This window comes from Podarcis gaigeae (genome assembly GCF_964106915.1).
Source record: "Podarcis gaigeae genome assembly, chromosome: 17".
Lineage (NCBI taxonomy): Eukaryota > Metazoa > Chordata > Lepidosauria > Squamata > Lacertidae > Podarcis > Podarcis gaigeae.
The window spans coordinates 9902449-9918119 of record NC_139694.1 but is presented as its reverse complement, the minus strand read 5'-3'; the positions used below and the strand labels follow the sequence as shown (position 1 = coordinate 9918119).

Sequence of the window (15671 nt, the reverse complement as noted above, 5' to 3'; positions counted from 1 at the left end):
CGCATCCCCATGGAGAATATAGTCCAGTATAAAGTGCTGTGTATAATCACTAGGTTAATTGTGGTTGTTGAAAAGCAATGCCTCAGGGGCACTAAGGGGCCCTGGTGTGGAAACAACCTGAATATAGTGTGTCCTTTATTCAATCTGTCCTGCAGCCAGAGTAGGGGAAGAAGATGGACGTGGTAGTTGGTGGGATGTGATCCTCCCTTTGGAATTGCATTAAAAGGTGCTATAGTATAGTGCCAATGAAATAAGTGGTTCAAAATCTCAAGGGAACTATACTTCTTCACCCATGGGACTATGTTGAATGCACAAGCACACAAAACACTATACCTCCAATAGTCTGGAAAATCAACCTTGAATCTGCTCATAGCTTGCAGCAGAATGCCAACAATTAGGTTACTTAAGAGCTGCTCACCTGGCAGGAATGTTAAGTCTTCCTTGGAGCTGACATCTCTTTTATGTAGCACTGGGAGCCATAGACAATAAGCACCAGGGGACCCTGCTTTTACATGGCTGGCAATAGCCATGAAGGCAGATATTCTGCATAGTGTTCACGGAGAGTGTTTGAGGTTTTATTTGCCTTACTGGAGATTTATCAGCTGGCTCACAGAATCCTAGGCATGGTCCATCACCTGATCTAACCTGCTACTCAATGCGGGATGAAATTATACCATCCCTTCCAATCTCTGCTAAAATATCTCTGTTAGAGCCTACTGTACCTCGCCCCAAGGCAATCATTCCACTGCTGATTCGCCTTTGGTGCCATGCTGCTTCTCTTGATATTTAGCCAAAACCTGTCTCCCTGTGAGTTCCAGTCATGCAGGAAAAGTCTGCTCCATCTTCTGGGTGGCAGAAAATAGCCTCTTGTGCTATAGCAAGTATTGAAGTTGAAAGTATCAACCAATCTACACAATGAGCACCTATATAATTTTCCTGCCTACACATATTAGGGAGGCTTACTGAATGAGACTGGCTTCATGCAGACGCAAAATTATTCCCTGCGCCACAAAGTTCTCCTCTATGAATTTTAATGGTGAATACTCACCATTAGGTGCAGTGCTTTTGTACCATCAACTAGAAATCACTTTGCTAGCATTAACCTAAATATGTCTCTTGGGCTGCCTGCAGTTCCGTGAAGTCCTCCCTCCTCCATAGCTTAATGAAAGTCCTACAGGAAAAAATGTAGTTACATGTTTCCTACTTCTGAGCAGTGGAAAATTCCGGGGGCAGTGCTTGTGGGCTTTCGTTTAGATGAGAGAGAGAGAGAGCACAGAACCCTTAGGGTGCCTTTGTAATATTTTATTTGTTTACAATTCCGCAAAAAACAGAATATAAGAGGGGGCAAAAAGAACAGCTACTGCAGGCAGCTAATGCATTAACAATGCCATAGACTCCCAGAGAGCAAGGTTCAAAGAACTGTAGGTATAAACTCTTGACTCTCCCCTCCCACTCCCCATCATCCTCTTTCCAAAATTGAGCCTCCTTTATTTCTTTCTCAGCACCTTTGCACCAGCCCCAGGGTGGATCTACACACTGGGGGGGGGGGGAACAGGTGTCAAAATGTGATACTTCCGGCAAGAGAGACCAGCTCAACGTATTCAAAACAGCTAAAAAATTAACAAGCATATTCTTTGTGCGCTCATATACACAGGTCTGCTTTTGGGGTGGCCACTGTCTGCACAGAAGCACAAAATTCCAGAATACCTATATGAACGCTCTTCCTTCCTTTTTAACCAGACTAGACACTGAGACTGAGAAGGGACAGGGAAGCTGGTAGTGATGAGCCAGGTTGACCATCCCTGTCCTGGGCAGTCAGCCACCCTAGGGGACACGGCTGGCTTGCTTGAACTGCCCTTGTGGGTTTTCGGTAAAGGTAAAGGTACCCCTGCCCGTAAGGGCCAGTCGTGTCCGACTCTAGGGTTGTGCGCCCATCTCACTTAAGAGGCCGGGAGCCAGCGCTGTCCGCAGACACTCCTGGGTCACGTGGCCAGCGTGACGAAGCTGCTCTGGCGAGCCAGCACCAGCGCAGCACACGGAAACGCTGTTTACCTTCCTGCTATAAAGCGGTACCTATTTATCTACTTGCACTTAGGGGTGCTTTCGAACTGCTAGGTGGGCAGGAGCTGGGACCGAAAGACAGGAGCTCACCCCGCCGCGGGGATTCGAACCGCCGACCATACGATCAGCAAGTCCTAGGCACTGAGGTTTTACCCACAGCACCACCCGCGTCCCTTTTCTTGTGGATTTTATGGTCCCCCAACTCCTTTGCTCCTTCCCCACATCTGTCATCTTCTTGGTCCATCTCTGAGTAAGTTCAGTGGAGCTGTGAGAGAGGCGCCACCAGTGCCACACACTAACTATTGCTGCCTGTCCCCTCTGTTCTAGTTCTGGATGTCTGTCGTTGCCACTACCATGCCGATACCTTGCGGAGGCTTCATGCCTGTGTTTGTGCTGGGTGAGTTTCTGTATTTTCCTCAGAGGGGAATTTTTCGGAGGCTGGGATTGAGAGAGAGGAGAGAACTGAACGAAGGTAGATCCACACCACATGTTTAAAGCACCTCTGACACATGTGACCCCCCCCCCAAAAAAAAGAATGCTTGGAACTGTTATGTACTGAAGTTCTCACCCTGGGCCAGCAGGGGGTTACTGTAGATAGTTTTCACTCAGGTCCACATATGCAAATAAGGGATTGTAAGTGACATTCAGTGATTGGATAGTTACAGAAAATGGTTACTGTTGCGTTCTAGTGGAGCTCTATATAAGCAGGCTGGCTGAACCCTTCAGTTCAGTTCAGTTCTGGCCTGTGAATAAACAAGAGCTGTTTGAAGAATCCCTGTGTCGTCTGATATGTTCACCCACAACTTAACAGGAACTATAGTTGGTTAAAGGTGCTGGGAACTGTAGCTCTGTGAGGGGGAAACTATTCTTTAAAAGTGCCCTTGAATGTGCTTTAAATGTATGGTGTTGATCTGCTCAGAGATGCAAATTGACGTTGGGTGGTGCTTCTTTGAAATGATTGGGACCCTGGTTCTCCTTCTGGTCCCCATTAGGGAATCCCATGACATTTCAGCTCGCATCTCACTCCCGGCTCCTTGTCACTCTCTAGCCACTCCCTACAACTCACAAATCCTGGGCTGCACCACTCCTATTCATGTGGCTCCAACACAATACCTTCCTTCGATAAGAAAACTCACTAGCGGTCAGAATAGGAAAATAGAAACGAAAAGCTAGCTCTTCCTTTGAGCTGAAGTATAGACCTCTTGTGGCAAAGAAGCAGCAGTAAGCTTATTGTTCTTCCTCTGCAGACGTACAGTTTTAAAATTTAAAGTGTGGGTTCATTTGCTCAAACCCTGTGTGCAGCTATTATATTACACAAGTATCAATTATGCCGCCTGCTAGCAAATCCTGAGGCAGAGTGGGAAATTCAACACAGGACTTAGAAGATCATTCTGTCAGCTCAAGTCTTTCAGCTTGCCAGATGGAATGACCTCTTCTCTTCTGGGGTATTAGAGAACCACCCCCTGGCTGTTCTGAGGGTTTCCCCAACACCCCAGGGCTAATTTGTGGTGGTGGTGGGGAGGCACAGAGGGAGGAGAAGGAGGGAAAAGCTCAATTTGTGCTGATGGAAGACCTGCTGCTGCCTTCTACTAGTGGGACTCATCAACTGCTCGATATTTTCTTGTACATTGTTAGCAGAACACACTTAGACGCAGAACAGCTATGAAGGCAGGGAGGGGAACGAGTTTTTATTGATCTTGTATTAACCAGTGATCTCATGATGGCTTATAGGGGCTGCCTTTGGACGCTTGGTTGGTGAAATCATGGCCTGGTTTTTTCCTGATGGGATTGTCTTTGATGACATTGTTTACAAAATCTTACCTGGAGGTTATGCCGTGATTGGTAAGTCCACATCCCTTTTTCCTTAGGTTGCAATCTCAATCTAAGCTACGGATGGTCCATATGCTGCTAACTTTCCTGCTTTCTCCATGTCCTGTAATTGGGAAAAGGAGCCGCCGCTTTGACTGGTGCAGTGAGCCACACGGTGTCCACAGCAGTGATTTGCTTTGAGCTGACAGGTCAGATCTCCCACATCCTGCCCATGATGGTGGCCGTCATCCTTGCCAACATGGTGGCCCAAAGTTTGCAGCCTAGTCTCTACGACAGCATCATCCAAGTTAAGAAGTTGCCCTATTTGCCAGACTTGGGATGGAATCAAATAAGGTATTATAATAATGAGGGGGTGAGAGGGAGGGAATGGAGTCAAATGCTGAGATGATGAGAAGGGGGTGCGGATGAGTCCACCCAGTGGTGTAGCATGGGTTGCATGTTGCCCAGGGCAGCGCAGAGCAGGGGAGGAAAATGGACAGGTGTATGCATGCGCATTCAGCTGCCTAACGGTGTCTGCATCACCCAGGAGATTGCAGCCGCAGTGATAAGAAGATTCGTTTACGTTGTCTGGAGAGGACACTTCCTGGTTTGCTGGAGAGGTCACTTCCTCCGTTTTCAACGGAGTCCAGTGATGGAAGTGCACAAATGTATTGAGGCAGTGCTGGGTGTTGTAATTTTGTGCCCTATTTTGTGCCCGGGGCAACCACCCCTGTCCAAGCGGTTTCCCCCTTTTGCCCCGCACCTTTCTGAGGGAAATCCTGTTCTTTAGCAATAGAGCACACCAAATGGTGTTCTGGGGAAAACTCAATTTGCTGTTTGCTCCGATTGAGTGCTAAAGAGTGGTGTTCCCTGGGGGAGAGCAGCAGGACAAGAGGAAGTGTGGATAAGCCCACAATCTATTTCCTGCCTCCATCTGAGGTGAACCTCTCTGCATTGCTTCCATTTCTCTATGACCTTAACTCCTCTTCTTCCTGAAGCAAATAGCCTGCACCCAGGCTACCTCAAGGAACGCCCTTCTCCCATACAGGCTTTCCTGGGTTCTTCAGTCATCAGATAGGGTCCTGCTCCAAGTGGCAGCAGCATTAAACTGGTGTGAAGCAGTGTTTTCTCAGAAGGGGGACCCCTCCCTAGAGACATTTGACTAGCCTGCTTGATAGTCTGTTTCAAGAAGTCTCCTATATATAATTCTGGCAGACATTTGAAGTTATTTTAAGTGGAATTTCTCCTCCTATGGATTTTACTACCATTTTATCTCTCATAGTCATCTATCTATCTATATTTTCCTTGCCTGGATTTTACTACAATCTCATATGTAGCAGCTGCCGTGAGGATTCTTCAAGCAGAATACAATTGTTGGTGGTGGTGGGTGGGTGGAAGGCTATTAACTAACTAGCTGACAAATTAGTTAATTAAGCCACCACCTCTTTTTTCTTTAAGTTACTCATTTTCTTCCCTTTGATTTTAACTTCCGCCCACTTAAGCAAATACAATATCTTTGTGGAGGATATTATGGTGTGCGACGTGAAATTCATCTCCTCCAACTGCAAATACCGGGACCTGCAGGATGCTCTTGAGCACACCACTGTCAAGACCTTTCCTCTTGTGGATTCACCAGGTGAGATGGGCGAGAGACCAGACCCACTGATGAGTTCAGAGGTAGCTCACATCCGTCCCGCCCCCCCGCCCCCCAAAGTTTCCAAGCACTTTGGTGCTCAGCAAACCCTAAGAACTGAATTCCTGATCAGTTCCTTGGCATGATAACATATTGTTGGTGGGCAGAGGAAAACTCAATTAGCACTAAGCCAAACTATCCACATGGTTTCATTCTCACTTTTTGTTTAAACACAACTCTGGTTTTCAATGGATTATTATTTTTGATCCCCTGTTGGTATTTTATTTATTTTGGGGGACATGGCCTGAAGAAGACTTGTGATCTGATGAAATGAATTCTTGGCTCAACCCTTTGTTTACCAATAAACGTCTGTCTTGTCTCTTTACGTGTGTTTCCTGTAGACAAATAACATCTAGTTTTTGTTAAAGTATGTGCTATTTTGTTTCTCTTTGCTTTTAATATTCAAACCATTTTTGTTCCATGATAGTACTTTCAAATCCACCCTTTCTCCTTCTCTTTACTCTTCCCCTACCATCCTCCTATATTCTAACTTTAACTTTTTACCCTCTTTACTTTTATAACTTCTTCTCCTCTTATCCCTCCCTCCCTCCCTCCCTCCTTCTCCCTTCCTCCTTACTTCCTCCTTTCTCTGCCTATCTCCTCTCCTTCTGCACTTTCTTCTCTTTCGCCCTCTTCCACCTCTTCCTGTTGATGTTCTACTAATTCTCCAAAGTCTTTTCGGTATTTGCTCATGAATGGTTTCCCAAGCTAGTCCTAGAGGGCCAAGACTTTCCCAAGTCTAGTTTGTAGGTTCTATGCCTCCAGGGTGAAACTGTCTTGAAAATAATCTACGTGTATTTTCTGGTCTTGAAAAGGTAAAAATCCCACCACAACTGGTCTCAGGTATACTAAAAAAAACAACAACCAACCCTGAACACCTGCCCAATAATAAGTCATGTGAATGCCTTTGTCACTTCTGATGCCTTGTACAATTCTGTGAGTTATGACTGGTGGAGAGGGTTGAGGAATCTGCTCAGAGAACTTGGCAGGAGAAGAGCGAAACTGCAACAGAAGGCATGAACAGCAGGAATTGGCCACCAACCACTTGGCTCGATGGACCGGTGCTTTCTGTGGAAGAGGAGGCTTCAACAGGCTGGTGTCAGATACAGAGTGGGCTCAACTGCTGCTGCTGTGTGTGAAAACCTCATACTGTTTGTGAAGAAGGAGGAGGCACAGGAGAAAAATGAGTATATTTCTAGAGGGACAGCAGTGTGGTTAGGCATGTGTTTGAGAGCTAGGATGAGAGCCAGAAGCAGGTTGTTTGGCTGCAACGAGCTCTGACTAAGAAAACCAGGACCTTGCAGAACTTCCCAAGTGGAAAATTATACCACCACATACTGGCTCCGGACCAAAGATTTAAATAACCTTGGGCGCCACCTTTTCCTATCAAAAATGGCTTTGATTCTGTCAGGTCTCTAGGACAGCGTTTCCCAAACGTTCTACCTTCAGAGAACACTTTCTGCATCCAAGGGACTCCAGAAGTTTGCAGAGAGGATTCTGGGGCATGTTCTATGCAATACAATTGCGTTCTTTTGCAGGAAACTGGCTAGAGCCCTGTTGAGTCTTTTCTTTTACCCCACATGAACGGAGAATGGGCCCGAGAGCCCTAGAATGCAACTAACACTTCTCTGCCACCACATATTGCAAAGGATGAAACCTAGTAAAGATAGGGAAGTTATCTTTTATGAAAACATGTCTACTATTCCTGGTTTTCTCATCGAGGAGCCAAATATAAGCTTCCAAGAGACACTAGAGCTCCTCTGAACACACTATTCTTTTTTTCAAAAAGACTAGTGCTCTAGAACTTGCAGAGATGGTCACCCTCCTTGAAGTGGCATTCCTAGAGATACTAAGTGGAGATTTCTCTGCCTTTGAGTCTACATAGAACTGGCCTGTTGCAGAGGGTGGGGACTAGAGTATGATCCAGCCTTTAGAGCAGTAGCAGCCAACTTTGAGCTCTCCCCATGTTTGGCTAAAGTTTTCACTATCCCTAGTTGTACTTGGTGGGGCTGATGAGACTGGCAGTTTGACCATGCTGGCAATCTCTGCTTCAGTGGCACCTTGTTTGCTGCATGACTAGAGCCTGGTTCTTGGTCTTTCTAGACAAAATGCATGTCAGGACCCATGGCTCATTCTAGAGAGACCTTGTCTTCCTCATATGGGTTTGACGGCAGCAGCGGAGGAAGCCACTTGGGTGCCTGGGGTGGTGTGAGCCGCCCATAGGAGTGGGGCACACCACAGGGCCTCCAGAGTCTGCCTGCCTTTTCCCACTCAGCTGCCCTAAAACTGGGGGGGAGGCAGTGGGCAGACCATTTGGGCAGCGCGGAGCCTGCGTGCACCCAAGCCACCATATCTCTCCTAGGAGAAACGCGTGGCTCGGGCACGCTGCAGCCCTGCAGTGAGTGCCGCCCGGCATTTTGTCACTCCCCTCAGTGGTGACACCCAGGGTTGTCCACACCCACCTTCCTCCGCCCCTGTTTGACGGTCCAGTTGACTCAGCAGCCAACTTGGGGCCTTCCTCTTTTGATAATCCCTGTGGTTTAGACAACTAGCTGCCAGGCCACATGTGTGCTGGGCTAGATCTGTATTGATTAAAAAAAAACGCTATAGGAAAAAAAACGCTGTAAAAGGTCTCAATGCAAAATTCCATTGGTGACGGATCACTGCTCTACAGAGCACATGTACATGCTTATAACATAGTTATAATGATATAATTGACAAGTGTAGCTGAGTCCCTGGGAAAAGGGAAGAAAGCCCTACTTGGCCTTACCTGCTTTCGTTCTTTCCCTCTCCTCCTGTAGAGTCCATGATCCTGCTGGGCTCTGTGGAGCGGCCAGAGCTCCAGGCCCTTCTGCTCAGGCACCTCAGCACTGAGCGCCGTCTGCGCTTGGCCAGGGAAACACAGCAGCAGAAACTGGCCGAGACACCATATGATGGGCACAGGTGGAAGCACGAATCGTTTGCTTTTGTGGATGAGGATGAGGATGAAGAAGAGAAGCCCGAGGTAGTGAAGGAAAAGGTGAGGAACAGAGCCCAGGAGGAGAGTGAAAGAAGGAACAGGAGTGGGAAGAAGGAAAGGGGGGGGAGAAGAGTAGCATTGTTATAAGAAAATGAGATTTGGACCTCGAAACCTCTGGTTAAAATCTCACCTGTTGAGAATTCACATATGAGGAACCTTCTCATTCAACATAAGTTATACTTTGCTTGTAATACATGTTTGGAGAGATTAACGCAGAGATTGCTGCAATAATGTAGGCAAAGAGTATTTGGGAAAGTTGCAAAATAGATGAAAAATATTTCAAGTTAACACCTGGTCCTTTCTCCTGCAGCTTCCACAACAGCCTGCTTTCATCAGCAGTTTCTCAGAACCACCCAATGGCCCAGTGGCTCCTCACAAGCCATTGCCAGAGTCACCAACCCCTCAGGAAACTCCAGGTACAGAAATACATACCCTGTTGTCTTGGGGTGGGACAGAAGAGTGTAAGAGGAGTCTGCAGGATGAGGCCAGTGGCCCATGTAGTCCAGCATCCTGTTCTTACAGGGACCAACCAGACAGCTATGGGAAACCAAGCAAGCCAGACCCAAGCGCAAGAGCACTCTCCCCTTCTGTGGTATTGCTCTATGACTTCTAATGTCTAATCTATGTCTAATCTTCTTTTAAAACCCTCAAAGCTGGTGGCCACTCCAGTCAGCACTTGGAAGCTTGACTGCCCTTGCCCGTCTGTTCTAATCTATGGGAGGGGAGGGGAATAGAGACCGCAAGTGTGATGCTACAGAGTGGATCACGAGTCCCGTCATCAACTCATCTTTGCTCACTTGGAGGAAAACAGGAGTGAAGATACAGGAAGCCCCATAGTTTGGTCACCTCTGCTGCCAAGGCTTCCCTTCATGCTGCTACATGATTTCTGTTGTTTCACAAATTCAGTCATGTTGCTTCCTATCCTCTTTCTTTGATAATCCCTGTGGTTTAGACAACTAGCTGCCAGGCCACATGTTTGCTGGGCTGGATCTGTACTAATTAAAATACAATGCTATAGGGGAAAAAACGCTATAAAAGCTCTCAATGCAAAATTCCATTGGTGACGGATCACTGCTCTACAGAGCCATCTGGTGTATATGTTTATAACATAGTTATAATGATATAATTGACAAGTGTAGCTGAGTCCCTGGGGAAAGGGAAGAAAGCCCTACTTGGCCTTACCCCCTTTCTTAGCTGAGGTGTTATGGAAATTCCATCCCAGTATACATCAACCCCAAGCACAACGCTTTTCACAAATTCAGTTGTTGTGAGCCACCAGGTGTTGAGTCATCAGGGGATGTTCACCTTTGTGTGAACAAGCCTTTATTGTCCTACTGTATGGAACATCTGACATTATTTTCTGCAATGGCTTGTGCAATTTCTTTCCCCCGTCAGAAATAAAAGAGAATTGGCCAAGCTCTCTCAAGTTAGCATTCAGTAACTGTGTATATTTGTTTGTTGGTCTAGATCAGGGGTAGGTAATCTAAGGCCCGTGGGCCGGATGCAGCCCAATCGCCTTCTGAATCTGGCCCACAGATGGTCTGGGAATCAGCGTGTTTTTAGAATGTGTCCTTTTATTTAAAATGCATCTCTGAGTTATTTGTGGGGCCTGCCTGGTGTTTCTACATGAGTAGAATGTGTGCTTTTATTTAAAATGCATCTCTGGGTTATTTGTGGGGCATAGGAATTATATATATAGTCCGGCCCACCTCATGGTCTGAGGTTGCTGACCCCTGGTCTAGATTATGGAGTAGGTAGAGGGACCACACATTCCTTTCTCTGGTCTTACTTCCTACAGGACGGAGATTCTGGCGCTTGAGGAGACTGGTGCGGTATCTCCTGTGCCTTTACCACCCTCCACATCAGCAAGAGATGGCTGAGCAGGTGAGGAGGCCTTTGTGCCTGACTGGAAAGCAGGGGCTGCTGGCTTCTAAGACAGGAGCATTTGTTGGGTTGAAAATGGAGAAGTAAAGTAATGTAATGTAATGAGAGGGAGGACACCTCAAAATGACGAACTGGTTGGTCCAGGGGTGTGAACAAAACGGTAGCGGTGGCGGGAAGCCTTTTAAAACATTTGATTGATATAAAACTGCCTTTTGGTCCCTGTTGTGTTTCTTCTGTTTTGCTTTTGTACTATTGGATTGCAGACAGTTTCACCTCACAGGTATATAATTTGCATTTTGGGCTTTATATCTGTGTTGAGGCCTTTGTGCCGTTATATCCAGGTGGGTGGGACAGGCACTATTTATTTGTTTGTTATGTCATAAAATAAAAAAGAACCTAACCATAAAACATTGAAAAACATTTAAAAATAAATAAATAAATCCTTGATGACCTAAAACCGGATTAAAACTCACATCAACATTCTACATATTTGTACTATGTAAAGAAAATGAATAAAAATAAGAAAACCCGGAGGCTTATTAAGGAAGATACTGCATTTCTCCTATCCTGAGAAACTGATGTGTATTCAATACTTGATCTAATCTTGGGATTTATTTTCTGTTCCCACCAGGAGTCCCCAGAGTTTGAAGACCCAATGAAGCCAGAAGAGGTATGTTTTGAAGCATAAGAGAGGGGCAGGGGGGTGGGGAGAACTGACCAGGCTGCCATTTCCATGTCAGGAGATGCCATGGACCAATCATGGGATTGCTTTGGAAAGAAATGGCAAGATTTGCCCCCTTTCTCAGTTGGCAAGAAGTTGGGGCTTTTGTGCCTTACATAGCAATGAACAGTAAGTAGCTTCCTGTCCCAGGTAGCTTACAATCTAAAATGTAACCTAGAGAGAGCAAGATGGAGGTGAAAGTAGGAGGACGCATATATGCATTCAGGTCAGCTACACATATTGAAGCTTCTGCTCTGCCTCTAAAGCAGAATTCTTTGAGGCGGGAAATGTGTTTTAAAGGCAAACTGTGTAAATGATGGAATATGCTAAAATGGCAAAGTTAACTGAAAGACTTCCAGATAAGGACAATAGAGACTTTAAGAAAGATTTGGAACCATTTATGTTACACCTATGGAAACAATGCGGTGAAATGGACTCACTAGTAGATTTAAATTAAACACTTTACCAAGATAGATACAGAAAATATAACAACAACAACAACAATTTATTATTTATACCCCGCCCATCTGGCTGGGTTTCTCCAGCCACTGTGGGCGGCTTCCAACAGAATATTAAAATACAATAACCTATTAAACATTAAAAGCTTCCCTAATAACAATGATGTTAAAATATCAAGAGAACAATAATAACTATTTTAAAGACTTTTAAAGTTAGAATACCAAACAAGCAGGAGAAGTTAATATGTAAGAAACAGAAGAGGGAGTTGAGGGAAGTCACGAGGGGTGGGGGAGATTTGGGAATAGTATTGTTTCTTTTCTTTTTCTGATACATTGATGATAAAATTATGTAAAATTTAATAAAAAATATTAAAAAGTAAATAAAAAGGTAAATTGCGTACGCAGCCCTAGATGTGAACTAAGAGAACTGTCTCAGATATTTTTGGGTGAGTGGATTCTAAGAGAGATTGTCAGCAAGGTTTAGGGAGACAGATCCTTTCAAAATTAATTTGCAAAAAAGGAAATGAAACTATTTTAATCCCTGTTGCTTCTTAAACCCCATCAGTCCCACATAGCCATGAACAGGATTGCAGCCTAGAACATTAACTCTTCATTCGTGTGCCAATAATGTCCTAAGAGAAAGGTCTATAACAAATCAAATCAAATCTTTATTATGGTCATAGACCAGCTTAGGGTCTATAACTTCTCTCATTATTTGCTAAAGTGGCATATTGCTGAGGACACAAGGTCTAAATTGCTACTTTGATTTCTAGTCTGACCCAGGACAAACTTGAGCTGTGCACACGCTATACCTTCAAAGAACATTTCCCCCCTCAAAAGAATTCAGGTGGGAACTGTAGTTTATCCCTCATAAAGCTACAATTCCCAGTAATCCATAACAAATTGCAGTGCTCAGAATTCAAGGCAGGAAACTTATTAGTTTCAGTGAGGACTCTCTTAAGGCAAATCTTTAAAAATGTAGTATAAGCACCGACAACTGGGAAACACTGGCCTGAGAGCGCTCCAACTGGAGAACAGCCTTTACCAAAGGTGTCATGGGCTTTGAAGACACTCGAACTCAGGACAAAAGAGAGAATCATGCTAAGAGGAAGGCACACTTGGCAAACCCTCAACTCCCACCCGGAAACCTGTGTTCCCACTGTGGAAGGACATGTGGAACCAGAATTGGCCTCCACAGTCACTTACGGACTCACTGTTAAGACCGTGTTTATGGAAGACAATTTTACTCGGCTATGAGTGGTCTCCAAAGAAGAATTAGTTTCTTTCTTTTTTTATAATAAATTTTTATTAATTTTCACATAAAAATACATAATACATCACAATTCAGTTTTGACAAATTTTTCACTTTGGACTTCCTTCAACCTCTCCGATAATCATCCGAATTTAATTTTTAAATACACATTTCTTAAATTCACTATTGCTTTTTAGTGTACCTTTTAATCCTGTTTTTCTTTTTTGCAATATTTCTTCGACTTTTACAGAGCTTCTTTAAATGCCACTAACGTTATTTCTCTATCACTTATACCTTCCCAATAATCCACCAACTTTCCCCAGTCCTCGATAAACTTTTGATCTCGTAGATATCTGACCTTTCTTGTCAGTTTATCCAACTCATAGCCAATTTTACTCGGCTATGAGTGATCTCCAAAGAAGAATTAGTTTCAGTAGGGGATGAGGAGTAATGAGTTAAACCCATAGACTTTATGGAAAAGGTCGGCTGGAAAGAGGGAAAGTTCCAAGGAGTTCCAAGAACAAGAGACAACAAGGATGAAAGGGGTAGGAAAGACTTGCAAGGAAGACGGGAAATAAGGAGAACTCAATCCCCATTAGAAATGGTTTCAGGCAGGCTTCCAGGGCACTAAGTGCAGGGAAAGTTGTTTGAGGAACCTGTCTGAAATGGCCCAAGGAAGGTAGAGCATATATGGTCTACGGGATATGGGTGGTGGTGGCAGCAGCAGCAGCAGCCTGGGAAAAGATAGGAGTGAGTGCAACCTCTGTGTGTGAATGCATCTTTCCTGTGTCAGATAGAAGCTTGGGAGCAGGAGGAGCTAGAGAAAAACGTGTGCTTCAACAGCTGCCGCATAGACCCCTCGCCCTTTCAGCTGGTGGAGAGGACATCCTTGCACAAGGTGAGTGCCGCTGCCCCGTCCCTTTCTGTCTTCCACCGCCATCTTTGGCCAGCCCCCCCAGTCCCCAGCCCTCCTCTTGCTTTCCAATCTTGTCTATTTCCCCCGCCCCCCCGACTCTTGGTCAAAACTGTATTTCATAGTCACAAAGCCAAGAATTGCTGAGATTGGGGTTACTTGCTGCTACTTTTTCACATATGCAAGAGACAAAACTCTCAGACCCAGTGGCGTAGCATGGGGGGTGCAGGGGGGGCTGGCCGCACCGGGCGCAACATCTGGGGGTTAGGGTTAGGGGCACAAATCCACGGGTTAGGGGGCACAAATTGCTTGCCTTGCCCCGGGTGCTGACAACCCACGCTACGCCACTGCTCAGACCTTCCTGTTGTAGGGCCTATGCCATGATTTTACAGACACAAAGCCATGTCTCCATGCCTCATCAGTTCTCCTCCCTTTCCACCTCCCCTGGAATGCACAGCCATTCCTGACCATAAGCTGGACAACTTGTGATTCCTAAGTGGAGCACAGCTATCATCAACTGTCTACTGTGAGCTGCCAGGTACCATATTTTTTGCTCTATAGGACACACCAGACCACAAGACACACCTAGTTTTTGGAGGAGGAAAACAAGAAAAAAATATTCTGAATCTCAGAAGCCAGAACAGCAAGAGGGATCGCTGCGCAGTGAAAGCAGCAATCCCTCTTGCTGTTCTGGCTTCTGGGATAGCTGCGCAGCCTGCATTCGCTCCGTAAGACGCACACACATTTTCCCTTACTTTTTAGGAGGGAAAAAGTGAGTCTTATAGAGCAAAAAATACGGTATTTGAGAACTTTAGGGTTTTTCTAGTTTCACGTGAGCTCCATAAATGAGGTTTGTTCAGTGCTATTTTTCTAGAAAAATAGGTGCCGGAACTCACCATGAACGCCTCTCTCTTTCTCATAGAATGGCAATGGCACCCACCTGAGAGTTCCAATGAGTTCCCCCTGAAAAAAAGCCCTGGGTTTGTTGAAACTTTGGTGGGTCACCCAACTTGTGTGGTGCCATTTGTCTGTTTATGCTGCTTGCAATTATGGGGGAGGTGGGGCAGACACAAAAGGTTCTCAAGCCCCTGACAAGCCAACAGTGACTTGGGTTGAGCTTGGAGGGTCACATGAAGTACAGAACTGCTCATCAGGTTCATTCAGACAAAAACATAATCTGTAATTCAGTTTCTGTAGTTATGGTTCTTACGCTACATGAATTTCAGTATGTTATGCTTAATACCAGTGGACTTGCCACAATTTCTTCTCAACACCAACAAAACATTACAGTAGGTGGGATCTGCACCATTAATGGTTCAGGTCCAAGCACGAAGATTTCATCTCTTGGCTTTGCCGAATTTTCTCTTCTGGACTTGGGTGCAACAAAATCCACCACGTCCGATTCAGATTCTCCATGAATCTACAATGACCGGCCTGTTCTTTTTTCTCAGTGATAGAAACTGTCTTATCTCTCCCTTCGCACAGACACACACCTTGTTTTCATTGCTGGGACTCAGCCATGCCTATGTAACCAGTATGGGGAAGCTGAGAGGTGTGATTGCCCTGGAAGAGGTAAATTTAACTTTGCTACCTTTGTATTCCTTTGATCAGTCTCAGATAGTCATTGCATTGTCCAATGCCAGTTGGCTCTTGCCTAGAGGAGTAAAAGATTCAGCCACTACGATTCAAGGCAGACAAATAGTTTTAAAGAGAGGTATGATCAGGGCAGTCTTGCCATGTTTGTACATTAACACTGGTTTTATCCACTGCTATTTTTCTAGAAACTCAGTTCCAGCGAGTTCCTGCTGGTTTTATCTCACAGTTGCCCCACTAGTGGGATGTTAGCTTAGTGATGGTGCTG

At 45.3% G+C, this 15671-nt stretch overlaps 1 protein-coding gene across 5 annotated transcripts in view; it reads left to right on the top strand.

The window, feature by feature from the left end:
• Nucleotides 1–15671, top strand: part of CLCN1 (chloride voltage-gated channel 1) — a 111745-nt gene that overhangs the window by 85364 nt on the left and 10710 nt on the right. For all 5 annotated transcript variants that reach the window (XR_014559328.1, XR_014559329.1, XM_083718586.1 and 2 more), the window contains exons 13-22: nucleotides 2389–2458; nucleotides 3793–3903; nucleotides 4011–4224; nucleotides 5373–5506; nucleotides 8365–8582; nucleotides 8893–8998; nucleotides 10381–10466; nucleotides 11098–11136; nucleotides 13691–13795; nucleotides 15296–15382. Coding sequence is in view for 3 of the 5 variants with exons in the window: in XM_083718586.1 (XP_083574712.1) it covers nucleotides 2389–2458; nucleotides 3793–3903; nucleotides 4011–4224; nucleotides 5373–5506; nucleotides 8365–8582; nucleotides 8893–8998; nucleotides 10381–10466; nucleotides 11098–11136; nucleotides 13691–13795; nucleotides 15296–15382 (1170 nt within the window). In the remaining 2 variants the exon portion in view is untranslated. The remainder of the gene's footprint in view (nucleotides 1–2388; nucleotides 2459–3792; nucleotides 3904–4010; nucleotides 4225–5372; nucleotides 5507–8364; nucleotides 8583–8892; nucleotides 8999–10380; nucleotides 10467–11097; nucleotides 11137–13690; nucleotides 13796–15295; nucleotides 15383–15671) is intronic.